This window comes from Tigriopus californicus, chromosome 10 (assembly GCF_007210705.1).
Source record: "Tigriopus californicus strain San Diego chromosome 10, Tcal_SD_v2.1, whole genome shotgun sequence".
In the NCBI taxonomy this organism is placed as follows: Eukaryota; Metazoa; Arthropoda; class Copepoda; order Harpacticoida; family Harpacticidae; genus Tigriopus; species Tigriopus californicus.
The window spans coordinates 12,562,155-12,584,600 of NC_081449.1; the positions used below are offsets into that span (position 1 = coordinate 12,562,155).

General features: G+C 43.4%; 4 protein-coding genes across 6 annotated transcripts; 2 read left to right on the forward strand and 2 right to left on the reverse strand.

The window, feature by feature from the left end:
- Window positions 1–4,465: 4,465 nt before the first annotated feature.
- Window positions 4,466–6,726, forward strand: LOC131887700 (uncharacterized). Its single transcript, XM_059236349.1, has 2 exons — window positions 4,466–4,833; window positions 4,914–6,726. The coding sequence occupies exons 1-2, from the start codon at window positions 4,606–4,608 to the stop codon at window positions 6,654–6,656; spliced, it is 1,971 nt and encodes a 656-aa protein (XP_059092332.1). The 5' UTR covers window positions 4,466–4,605; the 3' UTR covers window positions 6,657–6,726.
- Window positions 6,727–8,239: 1,513 nt separating this feature from the next.
- Window positions 8,240–13,407, forward strand: LOC131887697 (MICAL-like protein 1). Its single transcript, XM_059236344.1, has one exon. The coding sequence runs from the start codon at window positions 9,608–9,610 to the stop codon at window positions 12,923–12,925; it is 3,318 nt and encodes a 1,105-aa protein (XP_059092327.1). The 5' UTR covers window positions 8,240–9,607; the 3' UTR covers window positions 12,926–13,407.
- LOC131887698 (uncharacterized) lies at window positions 13,348–19,595 on the reverse strand. 3 transcript variants are annotated; one of them, XM_059236345.1, is made up of 3 exons: window positions 19,390–19,595; window positions 15,477–16,003; window positions 13,348–15,396 (listed from the first exon to the last, which is right to left on the reverse strand). In XM_059236345.1, exons 1-3 carry the CDS (start codon window positions 19,469–19,471, stop codon window positions 13,594–13,596), a joined length of 2,412 nt encoding a protein of 803 aa, XP_059092328.1. In that variant the 5' UTR covers window positions 19,472–19,595; the 3' UTR covers window positions 13,348–13,593. The 3 variants fall into 3 exon arrangements, with proteins under 3 accessions (XP_059092328.1, XP_059092330.1, XP_059092329.1); XM_059236347.1 differs by lacking the exon at window positions 19,390–19,595 and adding an exon at window positions 16,300–16,809; XM_059236346.1 differs by lacking the exon at window positions 19,390–19,595 and adding an exon at window positions 16,297–16,807.
- On the reverse strand, window positions 17,314–19,273 carry LOC131887701 (DNA polymerase alpha subunit B-like). The gene has a single exon (XM_059236350.1). It carries the CDS (start codon window positions 18,949–18,951, stop codon window positions 17,398–17,400), a length of 1,554 nt encoding a protein of 517 aa, XP_059092333.1. The 5' UTR covers window positions 18,952–19,273; the 3' UTR covers window positions 17,314–17,397.
- Window positions 19,596–22,446: the final 2,851 nt, after the last annotated feature.

The window sequence follows — 22,446 nt, forward strand, 5'->3', positions numbered from 1 at the left end:
CCCTATAAAGTATGTTTGCTTTCCGGTAGTTAACCAATGAATGGATTCTTTCCATTCCTACATAGAAGAATTATCTCGCTGATTTTTCTCTTCTATAAACTTCGACAAAGGGACTTGGGTTTGTCTTGTGACACCGTCATTCCGAGAGCTGAATACGGTTTGAGTCTTCGTGAAAGCGAACTTTAGCCAATACAACATTTTATGCGGATAATTCTTAATCCAACGATAGTTGATGATCAAAAAGAATGTCAAAAGATCGATACAATTTGCATAGAAGTAGAGCCGAAGGAGTAACTGTCCTAAAACTTAACCAAGTATATGTAACATTAAAGCAATAAGGTACCAATTATTTTCTGCGGTTTAGAGAAGAAAATAACATAGCTGTGCGTGGAAGCCAGCATTTTTTATCCTATTGCTTTCATATTGAAGCCACACCCCTATTGATAAAAAACGTCAATGAGTGTTTTTCAATAATATTTAGCCAGTTTCATTGCTCAATAGATCAATAAAGCAAATAACTAGGGCTTTTTTCAAAAGGAATGCCGAGTGGTCTAATGTACCCAACGGAGGCACAACATGGTTCCCCAGCGGACGTGGGTTCGAATCCCGTCTTCGAAGTAAAAAAAAACCCATTAATCTTTCTTTGGAATGTTTCATGCTTTACTGGAAAGACTTATGTCTACTTTTGCTTTAACTTTTGCTGGATTAAAACATATCACATTATCATGCTCTCCTTCAGAGTCTTCTGAACCTCGGCAAGAAGTGACTCAGTTTTGTCAATCAAAGAGAAGTAGCAACACTTTGCAACGCAGATGAATATGGAAATAACCTTTTGGTTTTGGTTATTTCGTTTCGGGTTTTGACTGATTTTTATGAAATAAATTCTTCGTTTAGATATTTGGTATATCGTATTGACTCATCTTAATGAGACAACCTTAAGCTGATATATTTCATATTGACTCATTGAAGCGGGAAAGGAAGATGACGTCCTCGTCAAATTTTGAGAGATCACTCCTACTTTTGAGGCTTCATATCTCTTTGCTGAGGGATCAAATTGAAGGTTCAGTTCTTTTATCCATTAAAGGAATGGTTCATGCAGGTAGTTATTTTTATAAACTGTCTAAGTTTCACTCATTAACACGAATAAAAACTAATTTTAGAAGAAAAAAGCCGTTTTGCGGCTGATTTTTTTGTATTTTAGAATTTCGTAATTTTGCAATTAAACTTTTTAAAACCTTAGAAACTGTTATTGTCCAATATTGAGATTTATATCTTGGATTTTTAGTACCTCTACTGTTTTGAAAAGTGCCCCAATGACCTCCCATAATTTGTGCTGCTTTTCATCGTGCAGCTGCTACTTCAATGTGCCAATACGATTATAGTCCTTGTAATAGTTGTAATTAATCAATACTCGTAATAGTCCTTTTTCCTTTCCGAGTAAAAGGTTCAAGATGTTGTGGCAAATGAAGTGATTCAGAGTGTACTGCGGATGTCCTTTGATCCTTTAACGAAACTATCATCTTTGTATTATGGGTGTGAGGGCGATCTACGATTCGTTTCTCTCTTTGTTCCTCTTCGGGGTTCTACGGGGAGCTCCAAGAAAAACAAGTCATACGGCTTAAGGATGTCTTGGGGAGCTATTAATATTCATTTCATTTAATGTATACATTAAAGTCCCCGAAATACACTCATACAGTGTGACAGGAAAGTTCTGACCCCGTGTAAAACCCAATAGTCTCCTTGTACCCAGATATTCATGTATTTCAGCTAATATCCTTGGTCAAATTTAAAGAGGGTCATAACTTTCCTGTCACAGTGTAAGTGCGCTATTATGGACATGGAGTTTCTTTCGGGTAATTCTTCGGTTATTTATGTATGAACTTCGTTCGCCACCTTAGCCAACGGAAATGTTTGGTAAATCTACGTGCTTACTGTATGTAGAAAGCCTCATTGAAAATAGCACCTTTTTTAAAATCTCATTGAAAGGTATGACCACGGACCCCTAGATAAGTTTCATTGTTCGAAAGGAACCCACTTCAAAAAGCTACGCATTCAAGAGATGTCAAAATAGAAAGCATTATTTCGATTTTAAAGAGACCTGGCCCTGTTCAATGTGATGTGTAGAGTACAAGACTCCATTTAATTTGCTCTAATGATTCCTCAAGGATATATCTTCGTTATGACTACAAAACATTGCTCAAGTAAATACCAGAATTCCAGAGGTGGTCCAATTTGTCTGCAAAATGTGATTACTGGAAACTGATACCACAATTACACTATCAAGAATAGCAAAACTACAATAAAAACCTCTGACTATGTAACTGATTTTAATTTTCTGCTGTACGGCCAAGGCGTACAATAAAAACCTCTGACTATGTAACTGATTTTAATTTTATGTCCATTCCAATTTTCCTAGCGCCAAAGTGCCACATAATCGGAAACATTAAGAACATAAAAAGGAATATGACAAGTATTGTGACACAGTTCATACCTAGATAGCAAATGCCCTTACCACATCACTTTTTGATAATCTTGAAGTGGAATGCTTTAACTTTTTTTTATTATTATACAAGGCAATGTTTTGTTTTCATTGTGGCAAATAAATTACAACTGAACTTGGGTTGATTATATGACCAAAACTTTTACTGTTAGGATTATCAAAGTCAAAAATATATTTAACTGTAATTAAAATTACATATCATTGTCATCACAATTGCTCCCCAACTCGGCTACTTTCTCACACGAACATCGTTATGGAGATATCGGTACTTTCCAATTCGTTGCCAGGGACACTGATTAGGATGCATGATGTTATTGATAACTAAGAGAGCTTAGCTTAATAGAATGAGTGAGGTTTCCGATAAAAAAGGAGGTCTCTGGTGACCTAAGTACATTTTTCCTGAAAAATTACTTACCGTTCATTTGATCGAACTTTGTTTTATAATAGACCAAAATTTTACATCCTTGGCTAATCAATGTACGATCTTCCAATTCGAACTTTCGCCTGTTGAAAGTTAGCATTGGCTCAATCACAGATTTCTAGAGATGCTATATCTCTAAGTAGCTTATGCACGTCTTTTGGTGCTCGTTGATATATCGCAGGTGGTTGTTGTTAATGTTGCTTCAAGTGCTGATTTGATTATTTCTTGAATTTGGACTAAAATCGTGATCTCGATTGTTATTTATCTGTGAATAAGTTTCTGCCAATTCTTTTCTATTTTTACCGTTCTTTGCAATTCTTAGAGCTGATAATTTTGAGTCATTTTTCTTACAAAGTTGGCTCAAATATAGTTGTCAGCTTGTCTTAGCGATTATAAATCGGTAATGAAGAATTAATAAGAGTACCAAAATATTTACCCCCTACATTTGGTTAGTATGGGCGAAGGCTTCAATAATGAATCTTGCTACACAGACAGACACTTTGATCCATTGTTTTGAGTTTGTCGCCTTCAGTATCTCAATAAGCCTCAGAAGAACATCTCATCATTGAATTAAGAGAAAGTAAGAAGGATAAGACAACTTTGTTGTGGTTTTCTATTGCTGCTGAATCGGTAACCATTGGGCAATGCAACTCAAGCTGATTGCAAAATCAGATAGATGCCACCCATCAGCTCTTAAAACGGGTTCGTCTAGCTTGCTTGCAATGCACACTCTTGATTGAGGTTGCTTCCTCTGTGATCTTATGGCGATGCAAAAGTTATCCATGGTGTTCCATGACTTCGATTTAACAAATTCCGTGTGCGATTGTACGGGTTTCTTCATTGCGCTTTTTGTTATTTTAGTCTCTAAGAAGTTTGTTGCCCATTCAATTCGAATTTAGGATGAACAATAGACAGACATGTCCATCAATTGGAACCAAGAGATCGCGCTAGCAGTTCGACTATGTATTTACGGAATAGGCCATGTCAAGTGAAGGAAATTCAAGGAAAAATGTGGTCCGGCACCCTGACTTTGAACATTTTAGTGAGGCAGAACCGGGAGAACAGTCAGAACACAGACAAACATCACAGTCAACTCGAACTGTCCACCTATCCACCCATTGAATTTTCAATAATCGAGTGATTGTGAGTGACTGTGGTACAAAACCCTACTAAATGAACATGTTTGGTGTTAATCGGAGAATGGACTATCAAATTGGCTCAATACCACAATGCTATTTGTTTAGACAAGCATGTAGCATTGAATAAATGTCAAAATTCAATGCATGCCCAATGGGGTTTGGCTGGGCATGATGTCTTTGATTTTAATGAATGTAAAAACGTCAGTTGTTCAAGAACGCGTTTACTTGACAAGTCCCATTGACCATGGACAGCTAGTCATAGTCATTGTCCACTCAGGTTTTATTTGTTTTCTATGGTATTGACTCTATTGACCGACAGCCCAGACCAAAAAAGCCCAATCCACATCACAGTACTGTGCCTGATCACCCTGCATCACGCTTAAGGAACGAAAACAAACATACTTCTCTTCTTCACATTTTCTGGAGGAAAGAAGGAAGGAACAACGTCAAATGTGCAACCGTCTGGTTAATGCCCAACCATCTTAGCCACGAGATTTTAGCTCGTATGACAGGCATCATCCCACCCATCAGTACCACCTTCCGGCATGACTTCGAGCTCGGACTCGGAGTCGTTTCGACGTCAACTGGCCATATCCGAGCTGCCACATGGAATCACTCAAGAGGCCTTAAGAATGGCCTTCCAAACATTTGGACCCATTTCTCAGGTTCACTTGTCCAAACATCCTGGGATCGGTTTCGTCACATTCGAGGATGAAATGGCGGCCTTGGAAGCCATGAAACGAGTCCCAGAGGTCCAAGGAAGCACTGTGAAGGTGGTGAATCTAATATTGAATATATATTGTATACTTCCATATAGGTTATCGCCTTTTTTACAACGATCATTTTCGTCTAGGTCCACTTTGCCATGAGCACGCCTTCGTTGATGAAGTGGTTTCCAGTGACGGGTCACAAGCGACAAGTGCACTTTCCTCGGGCCTTATTGAGAACTAGTCGACACAATTGTCCCGCCATGAACCCGAACAACTCGTTCAAGCAGTTTCTAAAGAATCCACAAGCCCACAATCTGATGAAGACCGGCAAAAGTCACAATGCTCATGTCGGCCATTCGAATAAACGGGATCTGAGACTGGTCACTCATGTGTCCACGATTCTGCACGCCCAAAAAAATTCAACGCCGGTCACATCGGACAAATTCGATCCGGCAGAAGAAAGCCAGTTTCCTCTTGAATGGTTTCCTCACATTTTTAGCAATGTTCTATGGCGATTAGACTCGGTATCATTGACCCGTAGTCGATTGGTTTGCCACAAGTGGAACACCTTTATTCGGGATTACGTTTTAGAATCCCGAGGCACTCAAGCGCGTCTTTTGGATCGGTGGCAACGATTGGATTGTCGGGTCACACCCGTGTTTCCGCGAGATTTCTCGGATCAAGCTTTAGTGGTTCAGCAAATCCTGGGCTATCGAAATGTGACGTGTTTGAAATGCGACGAATTAGAACTTATCCTGGGTCTCGACAACGGGAACGTAGAAATCTATGATCGGGGCAGTCTCAAAGTGAAGACCATTTTGGTGGGCAAGGCATCTCTACCACCCACTCAGGTCGAGATGAACGCCGAAATATTTCTGGTGATTTACGTCTCTGGTCTAGGAATGGTGAAGAATATTGTTTCTTGTCAGATTTTCGACCGGAAGACCAAAACCTTTCTGTCATCCATCGATCACAACAATGGACCCGAGTTTTTATTCCTGGGGATTGATAACAAATTTTACTCAGGCTCTTCGGACGGGGTGGATGTCACTGATCTCATGAACTACATTGAACATGGCGGCAAGAGAGATTGTACCGAGCGATTGACCCATTTTGAAGAGGGAATGCGTCTAGATGCCATGGATATTGATCATGGATATGGAATGATCCTCAGCGTCGAATCCAATGAGCACGCTTTCTATCTTGAAGATCGAGTCAGGATCAAGTTGCGATACATAACGCACGCCTCTGAGATTAATGCCAACGACTTTCTGAGCTTGCCCGCTCTAAGTGACTTAGAGATCGAAGAGGAACGCTTGCTCAAAGCCATTTGCCTTACGACAGAGTTGCGATATCCTCTGGCATTGTGTGTCTTTTCTAATACCAATGGCCACTTTGACCATTTTCAATCCAAAGGAGCGCCTTTCGTCTTAATCCGTGTCTTTGACCTCTTGAAACAACGTTGTTTGCGCACTATTATTTTGGACCACATGTGGATCAAGGAACGCGCATTTCTGCCCTATGATGAAGATTCCGGGGTGGTGTGCGTGAAATTCAATCAAGATCACTTAGTGGTGGGTTTCCAAACTGCGGCTGGTCCCCAGGATGGCGCCTTGTTCGCTTGGAACATGAACCAGGTTCTTGATGAAGGGATCCCTTCCACGGAACTTGAGCTAGTCTCGTTCCAGCCACCCCAATATCATCGTTCCAGTCTGGAGGGCCATTCAGGTGGAGTTCGTTTGGTTCATCTAGACAAGTTCCAACTTATTGCTGTGAATGCGTGTTCCCATCAAATAACGACCAGTTGTATTGAAAGGGGGGACAAATCGGTGAAACACAATGTTCTTGTTCACGACTTCTGGACCTCGAAGCCTTCTATTACATGAACCAACCAAAATCTGACAATTGAAATTTAGAAAGACAGCAATAACGCTATCTATAAAGGCCTTAAACTCGTTTTCCCTTAGTTTTTGGTAATGGAAAAATGGGATCAAAAATTCAAAAATTTCTTCGAAGGTTCAGGGAGAAACACAAACCACCAATTAAAGGTTTTTCATAACTACACGCCTCCTTTTTCCCAAGCAAGATATCAACTTGCGAGTACAAAACTGTACCATCATCAGTTTCTTCAAGTGTTTCCGTACAAGTCCGTAATCATTTCTTCCCCCCAAGTAGCCTGATGAAAACCATTAATTTTGGAACAGAAAATAAACAAATTTGGGATGAATGTTATCAATAATAACTGAATATCTTAACCTTTTGACCTTTGTGTTTGAAGTTTGCAACATTGTAGCGAAAAAAAACCAGTTAGCCTTGCTAAATGTGATGCTAAAAATGTTAAGTCTTAATTTTGAAAGTAAGTATTTGATATCTGGCTCTTAGAAAATATTATTCCGCTGCCCATTTTCTAATGTTTGTTTTGTATATGCTAATTTCTATCCATTGACTGTTGATAAATTGAAGTGGTTCAAATTTGGAAAAGAAATTATTTTCCTATAATGCATTTCCATTGGCTTATACAACACATTGATTAATTTCACTTTTCAATATTAGAGTCATAATGGAAGAGCTAAAGTTGTTGATAAGATGGTTGGATTTAAGCTGGATTCAAGGCGATCTGGATCAGGTCTTACCCTGGTTTTGGATTCAAAGCCTGAGACCTCGGAGGCCCCCTTCCCATCACTCGTCAATGCTAAGCAAATCAAAACTATAAATGCTCATTAACATAACATGTTGGCAGGAGAACCTTAAATTTTAGGACTGTTTGAAACAAAAAAATCAGGCCATTAATTTAACAAAGTATGGTCTTGATAAGACAAAAAAAAACTGAAATATAGGTCATCTAAAATTTTAGTAAAGATAAATATAACGAGTAAACGCCATTACATTTTGCGCGAGTAACGCCAGTGTAGCGAATTGCTCTTTTTGTCCAAAGTTAATTGTAACTGTAATCTGTTCCTTTTTTGAGGAACGACTAATTCATGCCCAGGTTCAATCTCAATCCACTTCAAATCTCTTTGCTCATAATTTCAAAGCAAATTTTCCGGTTTGAAGTACATCTCTTATACGAGGTTCACTCTTGAACAAGTGCTTTATGATCCTCAAAAAAAAAAAAGGAATGCCCTCGGGCAATCAATCTCGGGTCACTATTTTTTAAAAAAAACTTCCAAATAATTCATTTAACACAGTCGTTTCACGACCGGATCTAAACTCAGATTCGGCGATGTGATTCACGCTGGCTTGGTCTAGTGCTATGCTGCCATGCTGTCAAGCGGGCTTTGCCAAAGCCAGTGCTAGACAGGTTGCCGGCTGGCCAAGAACCCAAGTCCCAGCATCATTCCCCTGTTCAGTCATCACCTTTTAGTAGCCACGCCGCCACGAAACCTAAGGTTGAACAACGCAAGTCGACTCCTAACCCGGGTTGCTCCATGCATCCATGCACCATTGAAAAGTTCTCCTACACATACGCACGAACTTTGGAGTGCTCTCGTGACTATGCTTTAACAAGAAAAAAAATAAGTCAAAGAGGTCCATCCGCCAACAACTACCAAACCTTTTCTTCCTCAAGACGAGGAGGGACGAGGAGAGTACTACAGCAGTCGAGCCACGGCGTGGACTCACTCTTCACTCGGGCGATCAAGATGATGGTGATGAAGATGAAGAGTAGTAGCCTATCAAGCAAGCAGCCTCCGCCCTCCTCTCACTAGTGATGGCCTACTCCTCATTCTTTTCCGACTGTTCTGACTCACTTTGCCCAGAAAACGAGTCCCAACTTCCCGAACTCCCAAGTGTTCTTCTTGCCTTCGCCAGCCAGCTATGACAATCACCCATGCATAGGAATAGAACGAGAACAGCTTGACTGCCACCAATAATTGCCACCGCAATCCAACCCTATACCTCATCCCGGTGGAATCTGTGGATGTAGTCCCATTAGCTCCCATGTGTGCCTGACTCTGACTCTTGGCATTGATTGAGGCCCATTGTACCGCTCCATAGTTTCTGATCCTCATCGGTGGTGGTCATGCAAGTAGGCCTATGGTGGACCATTTCTGACCTTGAGCACCACAGCCGCTAGGCCTCTTGTTCCCTGGAAAGGCCATCTGGGACGCTTTCCATTGCGAGGGGACCCCGGATGAGTCATCTGTGCCCAAGAGAACACCGTTGGACGGGGAAAGAGGACTCGCAAGAGAGCCTGGAGGGGCTGGAGCAACGCATGGAGTACACATGAAGATTTGAACCAGGGAGAAAGTCCAACTCAGCTGAGTCTTGAATGAGTGAGAGAGAGAGAGAAGCCTGGATCCACGAGAGACGGAGACTCAGACGGATGGAGGTCGACATTTCTACAACAATCCCGTCATGAAAGAGCCACAGCCGACAACCTACGTTCTAAAGGCCATTAGAAGACACCCCTGGAAGTGATTGATTGATTCACGAGCACCTATTATTTCTCTTGCTTCCCAAAGGGCCGCTGTGCTCTCGCGTCGGATTACATCGCAACAAACTCAGTCGAGTGTTCTCCAAAATGTGAGTGCAAAAGCAAGCAAGCAAGCAAGCAAGCAAGCAAGCAAGCAAGAGTGTGCATGGCCTATTTGTTCATGTGGAAATCATAAGGCGCTCCCCCATCCATTTTTATCTCACTTTTCCGCCACTCCCCCAGAATCTCTCTTTGGATGATTGCTTTGGGCAGCGTTATCACCATTGGCGGAAAATGTCGAGCTACATCCCGTGAACTTAAAGATATCGGTCCAAATATGAATCAGAAAAGTATCGACCACTGTCTGACCCGGTTACTCGAACTCGTCTAACTTGTCCAACTTGTGTCAGATCGGACGTGATCATGGCTTTCTTAGAAGGCACCAAGGCCTTGGAGAAGTGGTGCAAGGTGGTCACGGCCGACTATGAGAGTGTGAACATCGTGAACATGTCCACCTCGTGGAGAAATGGCTTGGGCTTTTGTGCCATCATCCACCATTTTCGACCCGAGCTCATTGACTTCGAGAGCTTGGACGAAGACGATATCCTGGGCAATAACATCCTGGCTTTCAGTGTCGGCGAGCAGCATCTCAGCATTCCCGCCTTATTGGACCCGCAGGATATGGTGGAATGTGAGCTTCTGGACCGATTGTCCATTCTCACCTATCTGTCTCAGTTCTATCAAGCATTCCACGGTGCCACGGCTCCCAGCACGGGTAAAGCCAAACGAACGGGTTCGTCCAGGTCGTCAAGTGCCACATCATCTCCCGTCAAAAGTCTGGCGACCTCCAAGATGCCCATGATTGGCCGCAGAAATGAGCCATGTAAAATGTGTGGCAAGGTGGTCTTCATCTTGGAAAGGCTGAACGTGACCGGGAAACTGCTTCATAGGACATGCTTCAAGTGTGCCCGCTGCGGCACTCAGCTGAATATTGTCAACTATTATGAGACCGAGAAGGGTGATTATTGTTGCGATGTGTGTCCGGATGAGGAAACCAATCAGGAGAAAGTGGTGGAAGCCAACAAGAGGATGGTGAGTGAGCATCTGGATTCGGGACTGGAAAATTCCAGCTCGGAAAGTGAGGATGAGGACAATAATAATTCGAATGGGTACGTTGATTCAGGAGGTCATTCGACTTGCCCAAAGACAGAGAGTGATGGCTTGGACAATCATGTTGCTTCGATCACGAAGAACCTAGACGAGAACCTAAATGTTACGCCCAAACCTAAGGCGTCATGTCTTCCAAATGAAAATGAAACCTGCCAAAATGAGAGTTCCAAGCAACAAGAGGAAGGCAAGACTGAAGTTGTTTCAGATCAGCAAGGTACGAACGATAATCATACAGAAAATGGTGGCCAAGCTGATGGTGGAGAAGAAGAACATGTTGCTCTTGACATCAAAGAACCGTCAAAGGTTGATGACGAAGATGTTATATCGAACATAGCTGTTCAAAGTAACGTGGAGGTATTAAATGCTGAACGAGATCTAGCGGCGAAGGCACTTGATATCAACGATGACTCTCGTCCTGAACCTGGCGACGCTATCAGTGCTTCTAATAATGCAAATGAATCTGAAAATGTGCCACTCCCCCTTCTCACCAGAGTGGAGGATAACATGCTCCCCGATGCTGATGAGACTACAAGTTCGATAAGAAGTGATGAAGCCAACAAGCCCCAAGAAGTGAAGGAAAACATGCCGTGTAAGATGGTCCCACCTGAGCCTTTTACCGAATCTGTAACTGAGCATGTAACAGAGCCTGAAACAGAGCCTGAAACAAAGGTTACATCAGAGCCTGAAACCGAGCCTATAACCGAACTGGTAACAGAGGTTGCATCTGAACCTGTAACCGAGGCTGGAATAGAGGAGGATGAAACAGAAGTTGTATCTGAGCCGGTAACCAAAACTGGAACAAAGGACGAAACAGAGGTTGTGTCTGAACCTGTAACCGAAGCTGGAACAGAGGATGCAATCGGGGATGCAACCGACGTTGCCGACTATCATGCTCACATTGTCTCAGTACCAACCGTTCTAATCGAAAGGAAAGCTCCTGAGGTTATTGTCGAAGACGTTACTTTAGAACAGTCCAAATCGAATTTAGGTCAAGACAATGAGGAAACCCAGAAGGTATATCCCGGAGAAATGAATCCTTTTGGAGACGAAGATGAGAATGAGCAGCCATCGACTCCACAAGAAAAACCAGACAAAGAGTCCAAACCCGAAGACACGTCAACGAACCCTTTTGGAAGTGATTTTGAGGATTCTGATGACGAAAAGCCCAATAAACTAGTAACTAATGTGTCAAAACCCGAGATAGTGACCACTCAAGGACCCCTTGCCAATAATGAACCACCTCCCAAGCCGCCGCGTATAAATGCCAGTCTCAATCCATTTGGCAGTGATTTTGAGGAGGAAGACGATGACGAAGACAGCCAAGTCACGTATCGCTCCTCTCGGTCGGGTTCGCTGCGATCCCCCTCGCCCACGCCCTCAAGTGCATCATCAATGCGATCAAGAAAGAAACGGAAGGCTCCCAAGCCTCCTGGAGCCTCCTCTACCCCAATAGCTTCACCCAGGACATCGGTGGTAAGAGCTGGTCCAGTCCCCAGTCCCCGGGGGCTCACTCCTCGAGCTGCCAGTCCCACGCTCTCAGTGGCTTCGACAGTGTCCTTTCACAATAAAACCCGACCCGCCCCTCCGCCTCCTCGACCCCCTCCTCCGAAAGATCTGCCCAAGCAGAGAAAAGATCAAGACAATCAGAAGCGCCGATCTCAGATGATTGAAACGGGTTCGATCAGTAGCGAATGCTCGTCTGTAACTCAAACCTCTGGCGCTCCGAGCATTATTCTCACGCCCCTCTCCCCTGACAAGGCCATTGAAGGCCAATGGAAGAAGAAGAAAGGCCCAGCTCCGCCCAGACCCATTCCCCAGAAGCGGCAAGTGAAAAAGATCCCGAGGAAGGCCGTTAACACGGAATTGCACGATATCGAGATCAAACAGCAAGAGCTCGAGCGTCAAGGCGTCAAGTTGGAGAAGACCATTCGGGAGCTCTGTGACCGCAACGATCGAGAGCGATGCGAACAAGGATTGGATATCACCGACCGGGACAGCTTGGGACCGGAGGTGGAAGACCTGATCATCCAGCTCTTTGATTTGGTCAACGAAAAGAACGATCTGTTTCGGCGACAAACCGAACTCATTTATATGAAGCGCGATCATCGGTTAGAAGAGGAGCACGCGGACATCGAGCATCAGATCCGATTGCTCATGGTGGAAACCCAAAAGAGTGACGAGGACAAGGCTCGAGAAGACAAGCTCATCACCCGGTTAATGGAGATTGTCAGTCAGAGAAATGAGATCGTGGATTGCATGGAAATGGACCGACTCCGGGAATTGGAAGAGGACGAATCCATCGAAATCCACATGGGCGAATACGCCGCCGTCAAACCCACGGTGGATGACAATATCAAGAAGAAAATGAAGAAGAAGAAAGAGAAGAAGAGCAAAAAGAAAGACAAGAACTTTGATGCGGACAAAGACGTGGACACGAAAGAGTTTCCCAATCACCAATCACCCAAGGCATCGCCCAAAAAGATGGGTCTGGAGAAGGACAAGGCGAAGCGGCTCAAGCGCAAGATCCTGAACACACTCTCCGTATCCACCACATCCTTAAGAAAGAGCTAAGTATCCCACGCGGGACCGAGGGTCTAGTCTGCTCGTTTAGCACGTTTATAGTAGTAGTTCTATTTTCTGATTGCATTTATAGCAACCCAAACATACCTACACAAGACCGACGATGAGGTTTGAAGGCCAAATGTTCCGAAACTCAACTCAGCCACATTTACATCACAAGAAAAACACGCTCTGACAATATCGATTTCAAGGACCCCCATAGTGCGAGTGAACAGAAAACTCTGTGATACACTTTTGAACCAGATCTTCATTGGTAATAAGAGTTCATCAGTTCATCACCCACGGATGCATAGCGACTTACAACAATTTGCTCTTGACCCTTGTTGACCCTGTTCCACGTGAGCTCAATGACATGTCCCACGGATCGGTTGGTTCCATATTATACATATATATACACACACACAAACACGATACAAATGTTTAAGAGTTTAATAGCCAATAATATATCTAAGATAATTGCTATTTTCACCCGATCCCTTTGCATTACCAATGACTTTTTCTTGGGTTACACATAGCCAACATCCGAGTCTTTGTGAGACTAGACTCATCAATTATATATATATAAATCATCTTTGTTTGTGTATATGAACGAGAGGAGCTAAAATCAGTTTGCATTTCGAAGACGTGATCCACCAGGTCAATGTTTTTTGTTCGCTCTTTTACGTCGTCAGTTTCGCCGGGAGATAACCGCTCCTCACTCCCAATACATTCGCACATGTATCCGGAAACTGATCCCAAGGCGAATCCAAGGCCTCCACCATGCCCTCCTCCGTAACTTGGACCGGGTAAGGCAGCATATGAATATCACTGTGCTGGGGTTCCTCGGCGGTGTAAGTGTCCCAGAAGCTGCGGGTCACAAGTCGGACCCGAGCGAGACACTCGTCACTCCCGGGATTCAAGTAATCGGGATGCATCTCCCCCAAGTGGGCGGCCCACAGAGCCAAACGATAGACATGAACCCCGCCTCTGGGATCCCCTTGGGTTTCAATCGTATGGTCAGGTTGATATCCGCCCATGGCGATCTCCGAGTCACGATTCCCGCCCAACGAGCGTTGATTGATGTTGGCACTGCCCACGAGAACGTATTGGTCGTCGAAGATGGAGAGTTTTGAATGAACATAAATGGGATGACGACGGCTCTTCCGAACCTTTTCCAATTGGGATCCGGGCAATGGATCGGTGAATTCGCCCTCGGGCATCTCGTCGGGAGACTCCCGTTTGGCCAGACAATAGAATGACAAGTAGTCCGTGGGATGAGCGTCCACTTCGAATTCCTTGAGAGCGCGAGCGATCCGCCGATACATGGCTTCCATTGTGCGATGTTGCCAATGAAGGATCTCTTGAATAGCTGCCGTGGACGGATCTCCCTCGGGGAACATGGGAATGAGTATGTAGACTTTGAATTTCTCGCGAACAGCGATCTTCTCCATGATTCTTTGAGTGAGTTCTCTCGGGATGATGTGATCCGTCAACGTATCTTGATCGCCGTACCAACAGTAAGCGCTCCCGTAGAAATACTGGTTTTCCAAGTAGATAAAGTTCTTCGCATTGCGTATTTGATGGACCAACGCCTTCATGATCGTGTTCTCGATGAGGCGTCCGCCCTTGGAGAATAGGCACTTGTGCTTATCGAAATCAAAGATACACGAATCAGTTGTAATGGATCGGAAGAGCTGCATGTTCCACAGGCTACCTTCGTTGGACGGCATCAAAGCAGTAGCCTCTACATCAATCTCTCCGTCTTCAAAGTGGAACAGGCTCTGGACTTTTTCCTCGGCTTGCCGTCGCCATCGTTCCTCAAAGTTTCGCATGATGTCAAAAGCTGCGGGACCCTCGACTTTGGCGTGGCAATCGTGCCACGGTTGCCGCGGGCCCACATCCTTGTTGGCGTAAGGCACACAGTTACTGTAGAAGTCGCCTAGATGCAGGTTATTAATGGTACTCCAAAGTGGGAACAGGGCAGAATCGTAGCGACCATCGGTTATGTCGATCCCCCCTATGAAAGCCACCACTCGGAACTGATCACTCCCTTCGCTCAAGGGCGCATCGCATATGACAGTCTTTTGATGGTGGGTGTAACACGTGCCCACAAACTCACTGGCCAGCACACCTTCACGTTTCATTCTCGACATCAAAGCACACTCGACGGCGGTTCCGGCGAAATAGTTCCGCGTGTCCTCATCGTGGGTTCCCATCAGACCGGGACTACTCTGGGACGAGAGCTTCTCGTCCCAGACCATCAAAAGGACCTTGACACCATCCTCGGCCTTGGTTTTGAGTAATCGGCCCACATTCGAGTACCCGTCGATGTCTTCGTCGCCTCGAACGAGATTGATCTCGGTGTACACGGACCAACCGGTGATATAGATGAACTTTTGGGCGTTTTTGATCGCGTTGTAAAGGTCCACCCAATGACGAGTGGCCTTATAAGGGCTGCCATCCGGACATTCGATCCCATCAAACTAAATAAAAGAAAAATGATCCGTTATACTTCTTCTATCGCGACGCATCCTACTAGTAGACCTGGAAAGGCTAATCTTACCCATGGCAATTGGGGAGTATCAGCATCTTGGTACAATATAAACCGATTTCCTTCCCGTAGAGGAAAGTAGGCATCCGGTAGAGGAAAATCTCGCTCGTTCAGGTATTCCTTGGGAAAGTATTGGACCTCCATCTTGATTCGTCCCTGTAGCTGATCGCCATTGTAGAGGTCAAACCAGCCATCCACTAACCGTCCCTCGATCAAATCACCCGTGGGAATTTTGGTAGCCGCGAAAAATGTGGCGCCCACATGCTCCTTATCCTTAATTCGGATCTCAAAGCTACTCGCATGATGACACACGTACAAGTCAAAGGTCTCATCCCATGTGGGATTGAGATCATTGGGGATGTACTTGGTTTTGAACAGCCGGGCCAAGCCCAAATCACCCGTCACGTAGGCATCCGTGTAATCCTGGCCGTCAATATTGAATAAGGTGGTGTCGGTGTCAGGCAAGTCCTCGGCGCAAATGATGTGCACTTTGAGACGTCCATGGAAGAAATGGAGCTTGGATTCGTCCACCTCATCTCCTACAACAAACATAAAATGATTAAGCAACTAGTATCTTGTCAGGATGTTGTTCTGTCCTCGATAATGTCTAACCAAACAGGAAGCCACAAAACTGTTAGTGTTAGTAGCGCTGAGAAATGTTTACGCTTGGATTCTCGTCCTGACCTTCAAGCGTGTAATTGTAAATCGTCGCAACAAGGTGGTAGAAAAAGGTATTGGGCTTTCTCGAAATCCCTCCCATGTGAGTGTGATCGATACGTTAGTGTTTGAGTGAGTGGATGGATCAAGTGGAACTCCACCAAAGCAAACTTACTACCTGAACGGGAACAACCGCAACAGGACGAGGCATTGCCCATCCTGACTCATAGGAACTCAACCACAGCTCTGTTCGCATGGGTGTGGCACTCCACAATCGCCAATGGGTGAGTGTCCAAGTCAATCTTGAATGACAATGTTGCCACAGAGCCCAATCTCGGAATTGGAATAAGGACAGCTCAATCAAGCAGAATTTGGATAGGTCACCACTGCGTCAGACTGGCCATCACGGCCTTTGAACACCTTGGAACGACATATCCCGTCCCCAATGCAGATCAAGGGAGAGTGTTGTTGAATGGAGCCATGAACAGGTCGACCTTCCTTACCCACAAGTAGTGTATCGGCAGTAGGGTAATGGACGGATAGTTCTTAGCGACGGACCTGCCCATCCCACTCCCCAAGAAGTCTGGCAAATCCTGCTGGACTTCAACACTCGAGAAGGAGGAACAGAATTTGATCATGGACGAAGAAGGAGCCAGGCACAAACTAAATGAGGGCGATGTGAACATGAACAGGCGTGCGTAGGCCAAAAGGAGGCAAGGAAGAGTCCGAGAGCGATCCCAATTTTCCTCATCCAGTGGGGATAGATAGAGGGCTGGAGGCAGGAGGATGAGGCTGGGAATTGCGCAGCCCGACCAATGCCGTTCGAAATGGTACGCGAAAACCTAGACGGGATCAGTTGAAATACTATCTTGGCGGTAGCACTTTTTGGCAAAAAAATTATCAGTTATCAGGGGGGAAAAGGTGCTGTTTAGTTGGAGGCGAGTAGTTAACCCCGATTCTTAAAAGAATCATTTTGATATGTTAGCAGTAAAGGGTGAACTGTATCGACACAAATTCTTAAGTAATGTGCGCCGTTTCTCTCTGTGTAAGCCATTACGAATCGAAAATGGTCCATATAGGAAAAAGGAAGAGCTGAACCAACAGACATGATATTTTCCAATAATTTTGAAATAAGGCAGTCTTGTTGGTGATTTTCTTGATCGTTTCTTCTTCTCTCATTTGACATCAAAGCTTTCACGTTTTGGGGTTTTATTCAATCAATGTCGCATGATGAATTTCTTTTATATAGCATGCATGAAGCACAACAATAGCATTTCTAAATCCGTACAATTTCCCCCTGGACTCTTTGGATAAAGTTGGCTTGGTCGTTGGACGGGGGATGGATTCTGAGCCGAGCAAACACGCCCCCTTGTTCACCCTTGGCCAACCGCCCAGGATTCATCACGAGTCCATCGTTAATGCTCTTAAAGAAATGCGCAAGATCGCTTGGAACAATCAATATATGAGGCTGAACACTGAGCGTGGCATATTGCTCATACTTGTCAAAGTCAATGCTCATCTCCACGTTGGGCGGGTACAAGGGATAAAAAGAGCGCTGTTGCAACAAATGGGACGCCATTCGACGGATTCTGTCCTTCGAGTTGGGCATTACCGTCTCTTCACGACCCAAATGGAACATGATATCCGAGGACGTGAGCCCAATGACCACTCCTTCGATGCTGACGAGACTTGGATCGGAAACAAATTGAAAGCGTTCCCGGTCTTCAGGCCTGAGACCATTCACGTATGGTGGAGTGGGATAGATCACGTGATGGTGAGCTTCTCGAGACGAGGCCACGATCACCATTCGAGTTGGTAAATCTGCCGTTTCTGAAGCCAATTGGAGCATGATTTCATTAAACTTTTCGTGAAAGGCCACGTCTAGATCGCCATTCTCGACCATCTGGTGCTTGATATCCAAGAAAGGACCATGGAGGATGGCCACGTGAGGTTTGTGGGTACGCATATACTTGATCAATTCCTTCAAAGGTTCGTTGTCCAAGTTGTCTTTGGTGGTAAAAGGTCCACTGACGACAATAATATCCAAAGGACCGGAATTAGCATTAATCCGATCCGACTTGGTCGGCATCTGGAGTCCGGCATCGGTCGCAATTCGTTTGGCCACTAGTTTCTGTCCACTTGGATTGATCCCTTGGACAGCCACAATCTGACCTGGGAATAACGAAAACTCCCGCACTTGTCCAAGATCCAAAGGCACCATTCGACCTCCACTTAATTCGACGTTGCCCTGTAACTTGACAGACTGAGGATTGAGGCGACCCTCGGGTTCGTCACAGCAAATCCGACCCAAAGTCACAATCTCGTCGTGACACACTTGAACGAAACTCTGGACCTCCTGGCCCATATCATTGTGGGCCAAAATGTCTTGACCTAAACGGCAAATGATTTCATCCAGGACCCCGGCTTTGTCCCGCAGACTCTCATACATGTACCTGTAAGGCTTACGCAGGACCTCGTCCCCTTCAGACTTAATCGAGCAACTGTACAAAGTGGGATTGTCCGTGATCCAATTAGAGCTCTTCAGATGGCCGAAAGTAATCAAAGTATCGCCTCGATTCGTTCTGGAGGAGAATTTCACCGAAGTCGGGGTTTCCACTTTGACCACATTGGCCGAGGAAGTGCTTGGGCTGCCTTGTAATCCGGTCAATCGCTTATTGCGAACCATTGCATCATCCGGACTGCTCAGACCCCGTTTACTATTGGTCGGGGTAGCTAACCCGTACATAGCTGAGATATCATGATCCAATCCCGTGCCTGAATTATCCTCCAGCAGACTAGACACATTGACAATGTTCCTGGCATTGGCCATTTGCTCTTGCTAGGCAGTTTGGGTCAGTTTCTTCTTTACAAATGAGTAGTCCTTTCACGACTCCTATCCTTCTGAGACAAGTAGCAGGCCTTAGGTTGAATCTGGATAGCTTGCAAAAGTCACAATAAGTTGGCGCCGTTTTCGGGTTAGATCAGGAGGTTGGGTTGCATCACCCAACCTATAGATTAGTCTCCATGATGGTTCCTGGTTCATGTCTAACCAATGTGCTGTACAGTTTTGAGCAAGAGTTATATGTTTGTTAGCCATCACTCTTGTTATCACACTTATGTTTCTAAGCTGAGATCATAAAAGTGTCAATATAATGAAACCTTGAAACTAGAATAAGCGAATCTTTCACTTGAACTTTGTGAACTGACCTCATGTGCTTTATAAATCATTTTGTAACAACATAAAAAAATGATATTAGTATCACCATACCAGTTGCCTCATGGTCAAACATGGAGCTTGCGGAGTTCTCTGAATTGGTCGATATCACATTGAGCACGTCGAGGGCCCACATGGATGGCGGCCAGTTTGAGGACTTGTTTGACTCCCTCAAGAGTGCTTGTAACACACACTGTAAGATTTATCTCGTAGTGACATGAACATCTCGATCCAAGGCAGCAATGTCTTTCGTTTCATTTCTTCCTACGTGTTCAGGTGCTTAGATGCACAAGTGAAGGGTAAACAAAATGGACTTCATGCACATAATGACAAGCCATTTTGTATTTCAAACTCTACTCATGAGCGAGATTTCCTTTTTGTCAAGGATTACAGGTCATTTTGAAAAGATGTCTCAAATACATCACAAAAGTATCCCAAAGCATTTTTCAAGCATTCGTATTCGTGAATACGTATTAGAGGCAGTAGTGTTTACATTTTGCTTCAAGTGCTTGGTTGTAATGGCTATGTTAAGCTTTTTTAAGAAAAAATACCTCATAGAAGAAACAGTTTTGAGTTTCTTCTTCAATATTCGTAGAGTCCTGTCCAAAAGAACTGCTTAATATTTGCCAAAGGTTCTTGAATAGTTCGTCAAACTCTCCCTTGTTCGTATTTGCTAGGCCCCTCATAGGTGAAGTTGCGTGATTTATTAGTTGGCTGTAAAGAGCATTCTTCTTACCTCTGCTGGTTAAAATATCTAAATTCTCTGTGCTCAGTCATATTCTTATCTATAGACCTCACAATTAGTGGACAAATTGCAACTGCGTAGCCTTTGAACAAGGCTTTTATTGTGCTATAAGCGCCTATATTGGTCTCGGTTAAAATAAAAATGAAAAATACATTTCACCTTGAAGGTGCTAACCATGCATAAGTATTTTTTCATGGCAGAATTTTTGTCTTAAGCCGTTTAGATGTCTGGAATTCGACAGACTTTATGTGCACATATTTCAACACCACAGATATCATGCATTAGGCTTCTCAAAGGTAAAAGAACAGATTGCATGCCAAATCATAAATGCATGTTAAACCTGAAACAAACCAAAGTATTATATGATCTTAGCTTCAACATAAGACAAATTTGTACACACTGAGTTTGTTGGAAATGGCAGTCAAAAAAAATCGTAAGATATGCAGGTACTTTTTGAAATGAAAAAAACAAGAGGAATGCTCTAATTGAAAGAGAGTTAAATAGACTTTCAAATACTGTTTTAATGTCAGGACATTAGTCGTTCCTCAATAAAAGGAACGAATTACAGCTACTTTGGTCAAAAAAAAGTAATTCGTTACACAACCATTACTCGAAAGAAATGTAATGGCGTTACTCGTTACGATTACTTTTACTAAAATTTTAGCTTACAAATAAAGGTTGAACACGTAAAAATCCGGACACTGAAGAGTTGTTATATTGGTTGTAATTGACAAGAAAAATACCTTGATGCACTTTTAAAATATCGTTTTGTTTATTGGGGAAATATGTCTCGACTTAAAAAAAATGAATTATTTCAGGAGTTGAGGCACTGGAGGCTTTAGAAGAAGGCTTAAAAAGGCTTAAAAATAAGAATGCCAGTGCAAGAACCTTGAGAAAAAGTTGATTTGACAAAATTGACATCATCAAACGTACATTAACGCTTCAATACCAACCCTGAGCGTACAAAGAAAGCCTGAAAGTGATAAAAATGCATATTGATAAGATCCCAAATATGATACAAAAGTTATTCAATATTTTCAAAAAAATGCTTCAATTTTGAAGCACAGATGTGGCCATGAAGGTCAGAGTTAAGGTCCTAGAAGGCTTAGGCTGGACTAGATTGCAGCACATTGTTTTGACTCTACTTAGCAAGTTGTCACTAAGCTCAGGCCAGAATGACATGGTATTAACAAGATGAAATAAGTATTGATTGTACTGAAGGAATGGAACCAAGAAATTTGTTCAATTGATGAAAATCCGTCATTTTTGACGGAGTTATGAAGAAAATCAAACTTTACCATCAAAACCAAAGACTAATGGAACAATAAATAGCAATAGGCATTCAAGAAGATCAATTCTTCTCTCATGCAAAAGCTGATGGCTAGGATCAGAAGGAAAGTAAGTTTTCTGGCCTTATCTGGAATTATCCTTTTGTGTGATTATCTATTCATAAAGGTTCTAAAAAAACTGCAATGTCTGAGAAAGTAACAATTTTTTATGTCTGGATTTTTACTTGTTCAAACTTCATTTTATGGTTTACCTCATCAAGACCATTCTCGTCAAAAGAAATTAAACAGCATTTGAAGATTTCGTTGTTCAAGATGTATTGCATCATAATGCTTAGAGGAGTCAAGATTGGGAGCCTGGATGGGGTAATGATTGTTGAAGGTTTAAAACAATGCCACAAAAGACATGATTGAAAAACAGCATTAGACATTGTCAAATCGGTAAAGCTTCCGCTGTAAGAAGTTCATCCCTTAAGTCATGGAAATGAGGCTTTGGAAATTTGATGCATCATATTCTAGCCAAGGAGATATTTTTTTTCTTGACAATCACACTGAATCGGATCTTCCAACGAATGGAATTTCAGATTAAAAACCAAGAACACCCTCAGAGTAGTTAAGAGCAAGCACAATTTCCAACCATGACTTTCCTTGATCAAAATATGCTAGATGGAATTAGCAAGAAATGAGATAAAGGATAATGAAAGACCATTCTGGAAGCCCAAAGGGCTGGCTTGAGCTACTTGAAAACGGGTTCAAAGGTCCGACTCTCGTATGTCTTTCCTCTTTCCAATCCATGGCGTACGTAATCCTTGCCTTATCTTAGGGGTCTAAAAATTGTCACTCCCCAGCAATAGATAAACGAACCTAAACTAAATGACTCACCCCCCCACAACTAGGTATCTTTTTGTAAATCAAAATATCAAAGCATGGCTCGGACTTGAGTCATTTGAGCATTTTTTAACTTTTGTATCCTGTACTGACACTAAACACTTTTTTAAATCAAACGGACTTTCAGAGTCCGATTTTGGTACTTAAGTCACGTGATTGCAAAAACGTGGCTTTACGTTGGATGGATGGTTT